Source organism: Dendrobates tinctorius, unplaced genomic scaffold, assembly GCF_039654945.1.
Source record: "Dendrobates tinctorius isolate UK_male_01 unplaced genomic scaffold, ASM3965494v1 ptg000249l, whole genome shotgun sequence".
Classification (NCBI taxonomy): Eukaryota; Metazoa; Chordata; class Amphibia; order Anura; family Dendrobatidae; genus Dendrobates; species Dendrobates tinctorius.
Window position 1 is genome coordinate 5,233,143 of NW_027361916.1, and position 13,133 is coordinate 5,246,275.

The 13,133-nt window shown below is 45.5% G+C and overlaps 1 protein-coding gene across 1 annotated transcript in view; it reads right to left on the bottom strand.

The window, feature by feature from the left end:
• Positions 1 to 2,477: 2,477 nt before the first annotated feature.
• LOC141063349 (uncharacterized) overlaps positions 2,478 to 13,133 on the bottom strand; it is a 57,431-nt gene continuing 46,775 nt past the window's right edge. Inside the window, exon 3 of the mRNA XM_073557393.1 lies at positions 2,478 to 3,253. Within this exon, the coding sequence (XP_073413494.1) occupies positions 2,546 to 3,253 (708 nt within the window). The 3' untranslated portion in view covers positions 2,478 to 2,545. The remainder of the gene's footprint in view (positions 3,254 to 13,133) is intronic.

A 13,133-nucleotide genomic window follows, 5' to 3' on the forward strand; every position in this document is an offset into this window, starting at 1 on the left:
AAATATGCAAAAGCATGTAAATCAACAGCCGCGGAGACACCATCACATGTTTCTCAACGCAAGCAATGACTAGCCAGGTCTTTCCCCGGGAAGGAACAACCACGGGAAGGGCAGTCTCCAATGAAGGAAACCACCTATGCCAAAACATGGTATCCATCCACAGACAGCTGTTTCGGGGTATTGCCCCTCATCAGTGTGGAGTAGGAAACTGGCTAGTAGGAGCAATGCCTAGTGAAAGGCTATGAACATAAGGATGAGTGACCTCATGGAGATCAACATCCAACACTGCGGAGACACCATCACATGTTTCTCAACGCAGTGATCTAGAGCAATGCCCCCATCCCTTATGGGAAATATGCAAAAGCATGTAAATCAACAGCCGCGGAGACACCATCACATGTTTCTCAACGCAAGCAATGACTAGCCAGGTCTTTCCCCGGGAAGGAACAACCACGGGAAGGGCAGTCTCCAATGAAGGAAACCACAGTGTTGGATGTTGATCTCCATGAGGTCACTCATCCTTATGTTCATAGCTGTCTGTGGATGGATACCATGTTTTGGCATAGGTGGTTTCCTTCATTGGAGACTGCCCTTCCCGTGGTTGTTCCTTCCCGGGGAAAGACCTGGCTAGTCATTGCTTGCGTTGAGAAACATGTGATGGTGTCTCCGCGGCTGTTGATTTACATGCTTTTGCATATTTCCCATAAGGGATGGGGGCATTGCTCTAGATCACTGCGTTGAGAAACATGTGATGGTGTCTCCGCAGTGTTGGATGTTGATCTCCATGAGGTCACTCATCCTTATGTTCATAGCCTTTCACTAGGCATTGCTCCTACTAGCCAGTTTCCTACTCCACACTGATGAGGGGCAATACCCCGAAACAGCTGTCTGTGGATGGATACCATGTTTTGGCATAGGTGGTTTCCTTCATTGGAGACTGCCCTTCCCGTGGTTGTTCCTTCCCGGGGAAAGACCTGGCTAGTCATTGCTTGCGTTGAGAAACATGTGATGGTGTCTCCGCGGCTGTTGATTTACATGCTTTTGCATATTTCCCATAAGGGATGGGGGCATTGCTCTAGATCACTGCGTTGAGAAACATGTGATGGTGTCTCCGCAGTGTTGGATGTTGATCTCCATGAGGTCACTCATCCTTATGTTCATAGCCTTTCACTAGGCATTGCTCCTACTAGCCAGTTTCCTACTCCACACTGATGAGGGGCAATACCCCGAAACAGCTGTCTGTGGATGGATACCATGTTTTGGCATAGGTGGTTTCCTTCATTGGAGACTGCCCTTCCCGTGGTTGTTCCTTCCCGGGGAAAGACCTGGCTAGTCATTGCTTGCGTTGAGAAACATGTGATGGTGTCTCCGCGGCTGTTGATTTACATGCTTTTGCATATTTCCCATAAGGGATGGGGGCATTGCTCTAGATCACTGCGTTGAGAAACATGTGATGGTGTCTCCGCAGTGTTGGATGTTGATCTCCATGAGGTCACTCATCCTTATGTTCATAGCCTTTCACTAGGCATTGCTCCTACTAGCCAGTTTCCTACTCCACACTGATGAGGGGCAATACCCCGAAACAGCTGTCTGTGGATGGATACCATGTTTTGGCATAGGTGGTTTCCTTCATTGGAGACTGCCCTTCCCGTGGTTGTTCCTTCCCGGGGAAAGACCTGGCTAGTCATTGCTTGCGTTGAGAAACATGTGATGGTGTCTCCGCGGCTGTTGATTTACATGCTTTTGCATATTTCCCATAAGGGATGGGGGCATTGCTCTAGATCACTGCGTTGAGAAACATGTGATGGTGTCTCCGCAGTGTTGGATGTTGATCTCCATGAGGTCACTCATCCTTATGTTCATAGCCTTTCACTAGGCATTGCTCCTACTAGCCAGTTTCCTACTCCACACTGATGAGGGGCAATACCCCGAAACAGCTGTCTGTGGATGGATACCATGTTTTGGCATAGGTGGTTTCCTTCATTGGAGACTGCCCTTCCCGTGGTTGTTCCTTCCCGGGGAAAGACCTGGCTAGTCATTGCTTGCGTTGAGAAACATGTGATGGTGTCTCCGCGGCTGTTGATTTACATGCTTTTGCATATTTCCCATAAGGGATGGGGGCATTGCTCTAGATCACTGCGTTGAGAAACATGTGATGGTGTCTCCGCAGTGTTGGATGTTGATCTCCATGAGGTCACTCATCCTTATGTTCATAGCCTTTCACTAGGCATTGCTCCTACTAGCCAGTTTCCTACTCCACACTGATGAGGGGCAATACCCCGAAACAGCTGTCTGTGGATGGATACCATGTTTTGGCATAGGTGGTTTCCTTCATTGGAGACTGCCCTTCCCGTGGTTGTTCCTTCCCGGGGAAAGACCTGGCTAGTCATTGCTTGCGTTGAGAAACATGTGATGGTGTCTCCGCGGCTGTTGATTTACATGCTTTTGCATATTTCCCATAAGGGATGGGGGCATTGCTCTAGATCACTGCGTTGAGAAACATGTGATGGTGTCTCCGCAGTGTTGGATGTTGATCTCCATGAGGTCACCATTTCCGTTTAAAACATTTCCCACATTCTGAACAGGAAAAAGGCTTCTCCCCTGTGTGAATTTTCTCATGTTTACTCAGGGTTGATTTATCTATAAAACATTTCCCACATTCTGAACATGAAAAAGGCTTCTCCCCTGTGTGAGTTCTCTGGTGACTAACAAGACACCATTTCCGTTTAAAACATTTCCCACATTCTGAACAGGAAAAAGGCTTCTCCCCTGTGTGAATTTTCTCATGTTTACTCAGGGTTGATTTATCTATAAAACATTTCCCACATTCTGAACATGAATATGGCTTCTCTCCTGTGTGAGTTCGCTGGTGGTCAACAAAATGTGATTTACGTGCAAAACATTTCCCACATTCTGAACATGAAAAAGGCTTCTCCCCTGTGTGAGTTCTCTGGTGACTAACAAGATTCCATTTCTGGTTAAAATATTTCCCACATTCTGAACATGAATATGACTTCTTTGCTTTAGGAGCAGTTTGTTTGTTATTGCCTCTTTTGTGACTTTGATTTTCCTTAGTAGTCGGTAATGAATCAGAAGATGGGACCTGTTTCATAGGATCAGATGAGAGATCTTTGCTGTGAATGGATGATGATATATCTGGAGTAATAGCAATCACTTCAGTTGTATCTTTTAGGATCTCAAGACCATCTGATTTAAAAGTTGAAGATGTCAGCTGTCCCTCTGATCTCCTGGTACAGTCATCTGCTAAGATAAAAAACAATTATTATTTATTAATAAAATATCCTTGAGTTTTATATGTTTGAACATGTCTACTCGTATTGTCCATAAAAATGGCAAGCTATGTAAAAGCTTTAATTATTTACCAAGTCAATGACAGTTCACAGTCTAATAGAAAACCTTGTTGGATGAACCAGTAGTGTGCGGTGTTCAACTGTTTGTTCATTCTGCCTCCCAAATATCAAATAAAAAGGAACCAATCAATGTTATGTAGGCGAAAATAATACCAATTCTTATCTCACAAAAAACAAGTCCTCACTCAGGTCCATCATCTGTCAGTGGAAAAACAGAGGTTCCCGCACTATTAGTGACTCAAAGGCTGTTGAAAAGCAACAAGGTTTCTATAAACCAATCCAGCAAAATCCGCTCTCACTTCGGAGTCTTGCAGTGTGCGCAAACAACATTTAGGATCCCTGTATTTAGCAATATTATAGTGAGAAGAACCCACTTAATTTGCGGTGTGTCTCCTGGAGCACAATCTGGGCACTATGTGCTGGGTAATAAAATGGCAAATGTGTAATTTTCACTCTCCAAGATCCACTGCGTGTTAATTTCCGGTGAAGTGGCTGTGGAGTCAAAACATTCACTCCTCCTACACACGTGGTCAATGTTGTTGGTACCCCTCGTTTAATGACAGAAAAACCCACAATGGTCACAGAAATAACTTGAATCTGACAAAAGTAATAATAAATCAAAAATCTATGAAAATTAACAAATGAAAGTCAGACATTGCTTTTCATCCATGCTTCCACAGAATTTAAAAAAAATAAATAAAAAACAACTCAAGAAATTGCCTTTACAGAAATGATGGTACCCTTAACTTAACCGCTTCATGACTGCCAACGATAGATAAACGTTGGCGCTAGCGCTGTTTGTCTTCTGTTGGCGGTTTTATGCTCATCAGGACCCCCACGTATCTTATAACGATTCCGGCGCACATCGCTTCCTGTGACCCCGCCCTCATCGACATCTGATTGGTTCAGGTCCTGATGACGTCAGCGTCACACCAGCCAATGAGACAAATCATTGGAAGGTTGTTGTAGCAGCGAACTTTCCCGGGTGATCTGCCTCATAAAAACGCTGTTTCTCCTCAGATCTCCTGTCAGTGAGAGAATAGAGGAGAAGCAGTGTTACAAGTGCTGCTGGGAACAGCTGTGTCAGTCAGCGATTGTGCTATAAAGTAAAAAACAGATAAGGCAGGTTAGGGTTAGTGCTATAGTTAGGGTTAGTGTTAGGCTAAAGTTAGGGGTAGGGTAAAGAATTAGGCTTTTCTCAATTGTCTCCCCAATAATTTGGTCACGTCAGTCATGTCAGAGTTTTCTATTTCCGGTAAAAAAATAAAATGAAAAAAATGGCCGGTCACTATTATAGTGCAGAGGAGGCTTATGCACTTTTATGTTCTGACAGTGAAGAAAGTGCAGTGTCAGATGGCGATGTGGATTTCGAGGGCTTTAGTAGCAGAGACAGTGATAGCTCAGAAATGAGCAGTGATTCTGGTCCATCCTCACACACAAGGACCAGTACAACAAGAAGGACAAATAGCGCTTCTGGAGAAATGTCTCCAACTCAGGGAACAATGCCCAGTACTAGCGCTGTCCCTAGTGCTCGTGAATTGGCGCACACCAATGTCCAAGGGGCTTTGCCTCTTGATGTAGCATTTCCCAGATGGGAGGCTTTGGATTCGGCTACTCCATTCATCCCTCATTTTAATGCCATTCCTGGTATAAATGTGGAGGTGGAAAATTTTGGACCAATTATATTAATTTGTTTATGACAGATAGTTTGCTAGAGCATATTGTCCTACAAATTTATACAGTCATATGTTAAAGTTTGGGCACCCCTATTAATGTTAACCTTTTTTCTTTATAGCAATTTTGGTTTTTGCAACAGCTATCTAATAACTGATGGACTCAGTTATATTTCTGGATTCAAATGAGGTTTATTGTACTAACAGAAAATGTGCAATCTGCATTTTAACAAAATTTGACCGGTGCAAAAGTATGGGCACCTCAACATAAAAGTGACATTAATATTTCGTAGATCCTCCTTTTGCAAAAATAACAGCCTCTAGTCACTTCATGTAGCTATTAATGAGTTCCTGGATCCTGGATGAAGATATTTGTGACCATTCCTGTTTACACAACAATTCCAGTTCAGTTAAGTTTGATGGTCGCCAAGCATGGATAGACTGCTTCAAATCATCCCACAAATGTTCAATGATATTCAGGTCTGGGGACTGGGATGGCCATTCCAGAACATTGTAATTGTTCCTCTGCATGAATGCCTGAGTAGATTTGGAGCGGTGTTTTGGATCATTGTCTTGCTGAAATATCCATCCCCTGTGTAACTTCAACTTCGTCACTGATTCTTGCACATTATTGTCAAGAATCTGCTGATACTGAGTTGAATCCATGCGACCCTCAACTTTAACAAGATTCCAGGTGCCGGCATTGGCCAGACAGCCCCAAAGCATGATGGAACATCCACCAAATTTTACTGTGGGTAGCAAGTGTTTTTCTTGGAATGCTGTGGTTTTTAGCCTCCATGCATAACGCCTTTTTGTATGACCAAACAACTCCATCTTTGTTTCATCAGTCCACAGGACCTTCTTCCAAAATGTAACTGGCTTGTCCAAATGTGCTTTTGCATACCTCAGGCGACTCTGTTTGTGGCGTGCTGGCAGAAACGGCTTCTTTCGCATCACTCTCCCATACAGCTTCTCCTTGTGCAAAGTGCGCTGTATTGTTGACCGATGCACAGTGACACCATCTGCAGCAAGATGATGCTGCAGGTCTTTGGAGGTGGTCTGTGGATTGTCCTTGACTGTTCTCACCATTCTTCTTCTCTGCCTTTCTGATATTTTTCTTGGCCTGCCACTTCTGGGCTTAACAAGAACTGTACCTGTGTTCTTCCATTTCCTTACTATGTTCCTCACGGTGGAAACTGACAGGTTAAATCTCTGAGACAACTTTTTGTATCCTTCCCCCTGAAAAGCTATGTTGAATAATCTTTGTTTTCAGATCATTTGAGAGTTGTTTTGAGGAGCCCATGATGCCACTCTTCATAGGAGAATCAAATAGGAGAACTACTTGCAAGTGGCCACCTTAAATACCTTTTCTCATGATTTGATACACCTGGCTATGAAGTTCAAAGCTCAATGAGGTTTCAAAACCAATTTAGTGCTTCAGGAAGTCAGTAAAAAGTAGTTAGGAGTGTTCAAATCAAGAAAATGATAAGGGTGCCCATACTTTTGCACCGGTCAAATTTTGTTTAAATGTAGATTGCACATTTTCTGTTGCTACAATAAACCTCATTTGAATCCAGAAATATAACTGAGTCCATCAGTTATTAGATATATGAAACTGAAATAGCTGTTGCAAAAACCAAAATTGTTATAAATAAAAAAGGTTAACATTAATAGGGGTGCCCAAACTTTAACATATGACTGTATGTGTCCCAGTTCATCAGCCAGAATCCACAATCCTATTATGGTAGGTCAAATTTATGGAACCAACTAATGTCCTAGAAATGAAACAGCTTTTCGCATTTATGAGGGGAAAGACAGCCAACTAAACCCACCAGGAGGCCCTACTTATCTGGGGACATCTGGAAAAATGGTTTTGAGCCTTTTTTTACAAAAAGGCTACAATCTGTATGTTGACAACTACTACACCAGCATACCCCTATTTAAAAGTCTGGTTGAACATAACATAGGGGATTGTGGGACCATTCACAAAAACCATCAGGGGTTTCCACAATCATTGGTCAACAAAAAGTACCGAAAGGGGCAGTCAGGGGCTTTAGACAATGGAGAGCTGCTTGCCCTTAAGTACAAGGATAAATAAAAGATATTTTTATCCTGAGCTCGATCCACACAGAGGCCACAAGGGCCACTGCAGACCAACAGGGATCCACTACTCCAAAACCTGTATCTGTCATTGACTACAACAAATATATGGGGTGTGGACCTTGCAGATCAGGTTCTACAGCCATACCAGGTATCAAGAAAATCATATATCTGGTATAAAAAGTTAGTCATGTATTTGTTTCAGGTGGCCACATATAATTCTTTTGTATTATACAAAAAAGCCGGAAATGCAGACACTTTCCTTGATTATCAGGAAAAGGTCACTGAAAATCTTGTTTTTGAAAATTTTGTCCCCGCCAATCCTTTAGAATGTGAAGATGTGAGAAGACTCACTGAGCGACATTTTATTGCACTCATCCCAGGAACTGAAACAAGAAAGAATCCCCAGAGAAGATGTCGTGTATGTTCCTAGAGAGGAATGAGGCATGATACCCGGTATTATTACCCACAATGCCCATCACTGCCAGCCTTATGCCTCCATGACGGCTTTACAATCTTCCACACAGAACCACGTTTTTGAACTGTTTTGACATTCAAGCATTTGGATTATTTAGTGACAGACACATTTGAGTAGAGCTGACTTAACAATTTCCGGGGGTAGGTGGGGGAGGTCTCCAGAGACACAAGCTGGGCACAATATATTGGGCACTACAATGACATTTTGCAATTTTTGCTCTGAAACTTCTACTACGTGTTTCTGGAAATCATCCATGTAGTGAAAATGGTCACTATATCCATAGATTAATTCCCAGAGGGGTGTCATTTCCTATTCCCAGAGGGGTGTCATTTCCAAAATGGGGTCACTTCAGGTGGGATTCTGTTGTTCTGGCACTTAGCGGCTCTCCAAAGTGCAATAACAGCAGAATCCCCCCTGAAGTGACCCCATTTTGGAAATGACCCCCCTCTGGGAATAGGAAATGACACCCCTCTGTGAATTCATCTCTGGGTAGTGACCATTTACCTATCTACCTATTTTCCAATGTAAAATCTGGGGTTAAAACAACATTTTAGTTGTAAAATAAACCATATTTTTCGGACTATAAGACGTACTTTTTCCTAAGAAATTTTTTGGGGAAATGGGGGTGTGTCTAATAATCGGAATATACTTACAAATGCTGCGGCGGTGGTGGTGCTGTGTGGAGGGCTCCGCCGGCATTTTGTCAAAGCCTGGAGACCCACGCAGTTCCATTGCTGCGATGCGGCGGTCTTCGCAAAAATGGCCGCTGTAGGCGGCGCATGCTCAGATTCAGATCTTGGCCATGTGGTGGTGTATAGGAATGCAATATAGCGAATTATAGGGAGAAAATAGCTAATTTCTGGATATAAAGTACTGTACCTTCAAATGGCCTTGGTACCCCGACATGCGTTTCGTGTTTAGCTTTTTCCGAGGGGCTCTCCAAATGCGACATGGCAACCGTTAATTATTCCTGAATATTTTACATTCAAAAAGTCAAATGGCGCTCCTTCCCTTCCGAGCCCTGCCGTGCGCCAAAACAGTCGATTTCCCCCACATATGGGGTATCGGCATGCTCAGGAGAAATTGCAAAACAAAATGTATCGTCCATTTTCTCCTGTTAGCCTTGTGAAAGTAAAAAAAATTAGGTCTAAAGGAAAATTTTTGTTATAGAAAAGTAAATGTTTATTTTTTCCTTCCACATTCCATTCAATCCTGTGAAGCACCTGAAGGGTTAATAAACTTCTTGAATGTGGTTTTGAGCACCTGGAGGGGTGCAGATTTTAAAAAGGGGTCACTTTTGGGTATTTTCTGTCATATTGACCCCCCAAACTCACTTCAAATGTGAGGTGGTCCCTAAAAAATGGTTTTCTAAATTTTGTTGTAAAAATAAGAAATCGCTGTTTAACTTTTAACCCTTATAACTTCCCAACAAAAAAAATGTGATATAGTTGATAGAGATTCTACTGCGCAAGCGCCGCTGGTGTCATTTTGCTGGATGTAATTTTTTTCTAAGCCTCACAATAGCCACAATATTATAGGCATTATCACCAATAATATCAATGCTATTATATGCATTATGTAATAATGGGGGCAGGTCAGTGAGGGGTCAGCGACCTGTCATAAGCCAATACAGATGAATATGCAATCAGAGCACCACATAAAGCCCTGCCCACAGCCCCGCCCCAGAGCACGAGAATCTCTTTAACTGAAAACTACAAATACAGATTATACAACAGTAAACCAGAGTTGCCCTCATTTATGGTGGACCATTGGAGCTACTATGGATCCTGAGCAGAAGATTAGAGAAAATAATATTGCTCCCCATTTCAGGAGAGATTGTGCAGTAATCTGAATTCCTTAGGATCAGAAACAATGTAATTGGCGGTAAGTTCTATAGAAAAGGGCTTTCACTGCCCAAAGTCATTTGAACAGTTTTGGGTGGAGGAGAATGTTGTGGTCTAGAGGCAAAATGGTGATCATGGTAATACGGCCGGACTACACCACCGATAAAGCAGCCACAGCCGGTGACTGAGAGGAATCTGTGACTTCTCTGCATTCAGTGGTTACTACTCACCTGGGTAGTCATATGTGGGAATCTCCTCTTTACACCGCTCATCATCTCTCACATATGTCTCTGTAGGATTAATATGGGTCAGATCTTCACCCTGAAACAAATATTGTAAAAGTCACAGACAGATGGAGAAGTCCCATCTATGATCAGCTCTAATCCTGCCATCTCCACCGTTCTCATTACACAAGTATAAAACATATAATACTGGTGGATAAAAGAAGACTGAGCACAAGACCTTCACAGCCGTCTACACATCATAGGGGAGATCTCCTGACACCTTCTCTCCATCTACCTGATGATCCTGAGGAGCACTGGGATCTTCTTGGTTACAGTCCTGTGGAAGAAGAGGACGGGGACATCTCTCTGGTGTTGTCCTCTTACTGGATAGATCTGGAGGTAACACATACAGGGACTGAATTCATTCTCTACATACAGATTATAGGCCGTGTGTATTTAGTCCTGTCTATTACCTGGAGATGTGAGGGGCTGGGGAACCTCCATTATGACGTTCTTGCACAAATCTCTGTGTCCTTCTAAATACTCCCACTCCTCCATGGAGAAATAAACAGCAACATCCTGACACCTTATAGGAACCTGACACATACAATGATACCGTCATCCCCCCGATCCCTTCATAGTGTTACTGTATAATGTCCCAGCATTCCCAGCGGTGTCACCTCTCCAGTCAGCAGCTCAATCATCTTGTAGATGAGTTCTAGGATCTTCTGGTCATTGATGTCCTCATGGATCAGGGGGTGAGGTGGAGGCCCCGTGAATAGGCTCAGGGGTTGTTATGCCGCGCTCACCAGGAGGCGGGGCTTCGGCCCCGACGTCACTCCCTCCGGTACTGCGGTCCCTCAGGGGTCCCCGTCGGGTGCGCACGCGCAACTCTCGTCCCCGGGTCTCCTCCTCCATGTCACGTTTGCGCTTGCGCGTTCCTGTCAGTGCTGTATAGGGCTCGGTCCTCTCTATGGTATTGGAGGACCTGACCCGGAACCACTAGTGGTCATGTGCTTTCGGGCCAGGTCCTGACCCGGAACCAGTAGTAGTCATGTGCTATATCAGACGACCTCCCCCTAGGGGAGGTGCCTGATTATTGCTGTGCTTCCTGGCTGGGTCAGCTGTGTCCCAGCCTGGCTGTGCGCTGTTCTCAGGTCCTCTGCTCTGTCTGCTATTCTGTGGTGCTCCTAGCACTTGCTCTGAACCCTTGTTGCTTCATGCTCAGTTGTGCCTCCTGGCACATCCTCTCGTATCCTGTCCCTTGTTTCTTGCTCCGCCGTGCCTCCTGGCACTCTATTCCTGTGTTCTGTTACTTGCTACACGCCTTATGTGCCCACGTGTACCCGTCTAGCACTACCCTGTACTCAGCGCACTCCAGTGTACTCTCCTGTGTTCCCTAGTATCCTGCACCCTCCAGTCACACAGTCTCATATCTCCTGTGAGCCGGCCGCCTGGTGCCAGCAGTCGTGGTATCGTATCCCCTGGGGCTTGCTCCTGACACTCCCTGTATAGGGGGTGGTCCTCACTAGGCTAGCTCGCCCTAGGAGGGTTGGTGCCGCGACCCAGAGGGTCCACTCCAGGAGTCGCTAACACTCTAACACTCTAACAGTATAACAGTATAATCAGGCCATGGACCCCGCTGGTACTGCGGCTTCCGTCCAAAAGGAGCTGACGTTCCTCCGGGAAAACCAGATTAGGATTATGGCATTTCTCAAGTCCATGGAGTCCGGTTTATCTGCCTCTCAGTCCTCTGAGCCTGGGAATGCTGCCCAGTTGGCTAGTCTCCAGCAGGAACTTGCGCAGCAACGTGACTCCCAGGCTCAGATTCTCAACTATATAGCGTCGGTAGATAATCGGCTCGTTTCCATACAATCTGCCCAGGCCATGCTTCCACACTCGCTTCCGCGCCTATGTAAGCCACCCCGGTATAGTGGTGACCCTGTGTTGTGTCGCGGATTCCTGAACCAGTGTCGTTTGCATTTTGAGTTTTTGCCGCAGCATTACCCCACCGATCGTGCTAAAATAGCATTTATTGTTTCTCACTTAGAGGGTAAGGCGCTTGCGTGGGTGAATCCCCTTTGGGAGCGTGATGACCCGCTCGTCGCTCAGCTTTCCATCTTTTTGGACACTTTCCGTAAGGTGTTCGACGAGCCGGGTCGCCTTGCTTCCACCACCGAGTCCCTCTTTAATCTTCGTCAAGGTTCTCTATCGGTTGGACAATACGCAATATGTTTTCGCACTTTGTCCTCTGAGCTAGGTTGGAATAATGATGCCCTCGTAGGGGCCTTTTGGCGTGGTCTGTCCGGTCGGATCAAAGACGAACTGGCGGGCCGAGATACCCCTACCAATTTGGAGGATCTTATCTCTCTCGCGACACGCATTGATTTGCGCTTCCAGGAGCGCACCCGCGAGTCAGCCAGAGAGAGAGGGTCCTCTCGCCTCTCTTCGTCCACTCGCAGTTTTTCTCATCCGTTACCCGAGTTATCTGCGGCAGATCCGGTACCTGAGCCTATGCAGGTGGATCGCCTCCAGATAGCTCAACGGCGTCATGTGAAAAGGCAGGCACAAGGGCTCTGTTTCTATTGTGGGGATGCCTCCCACTTTCTACGCTCATGTCCCAAGAGACCGGGGAAGTCTCTCCGCCTGGGACTGTTAAGTGAGGTCTCCTCAAGTGTATGTGATTCCTCTCTGCCCCTGACCGTGCCTGTCTCCCTGAATTTTGGTTTCGAGACTTTTGCTGTGAAAGCTATTGTGGACTCTGGCGCAATGGGTAACTTTATTAGTCTCGAGGCAGTTAAGAAGTTTCGCATCCCTGTCAGATCCCTGGAGTCTCCTAGGTCAGTAGTTCCGGTCGACGATAAGCCCTTGCAGGACACCGTTAACCAGGTCACTGTGGAAGTTGAGTTGCAGATTGGCACATGTCATCGGGAGCGGATCTCCTTCTACGTATTGCCGACTTCGCCTCATACCCTTCTTCTTGGCCTTCCTTGGTTACGTATTCATGGGCCGACCCTGGACTGGCAATCTGGTGATATACTCCGTTGGGGACCGTCCTGTCAAAAGAGTTGCCTGTTGTTCATTCATCCGAAGAACTCTGCTTGCTCGTCTTCGACGGTTATAGGTCCGCCGTCCACCATCCCGTCTGTGACTTGTGACATTGTCGAGAAGGAGGCTGAGAGTCAGTCTCCACATCCGTCAAGCATCCCGTCTGTGACTTGTGACATTGTCGAGAAGGAGGCTGAGAGTCAGTCTCCACATCCGTCAAGCATCCCGTCTGTGACTTGTGACATTGTCGAGAAGGAGGCTGAGAGTCAGTCTCCACATCCGTCAAGCATCCCGTCTGTGACTTGTGACATTGTCGAGAAGGAGGCTGAGAGTCAGTCTCCACATCCTTCAAGCAACCGGTCTGTGACTTGTGACATTATCAACAGGGGGGCTGA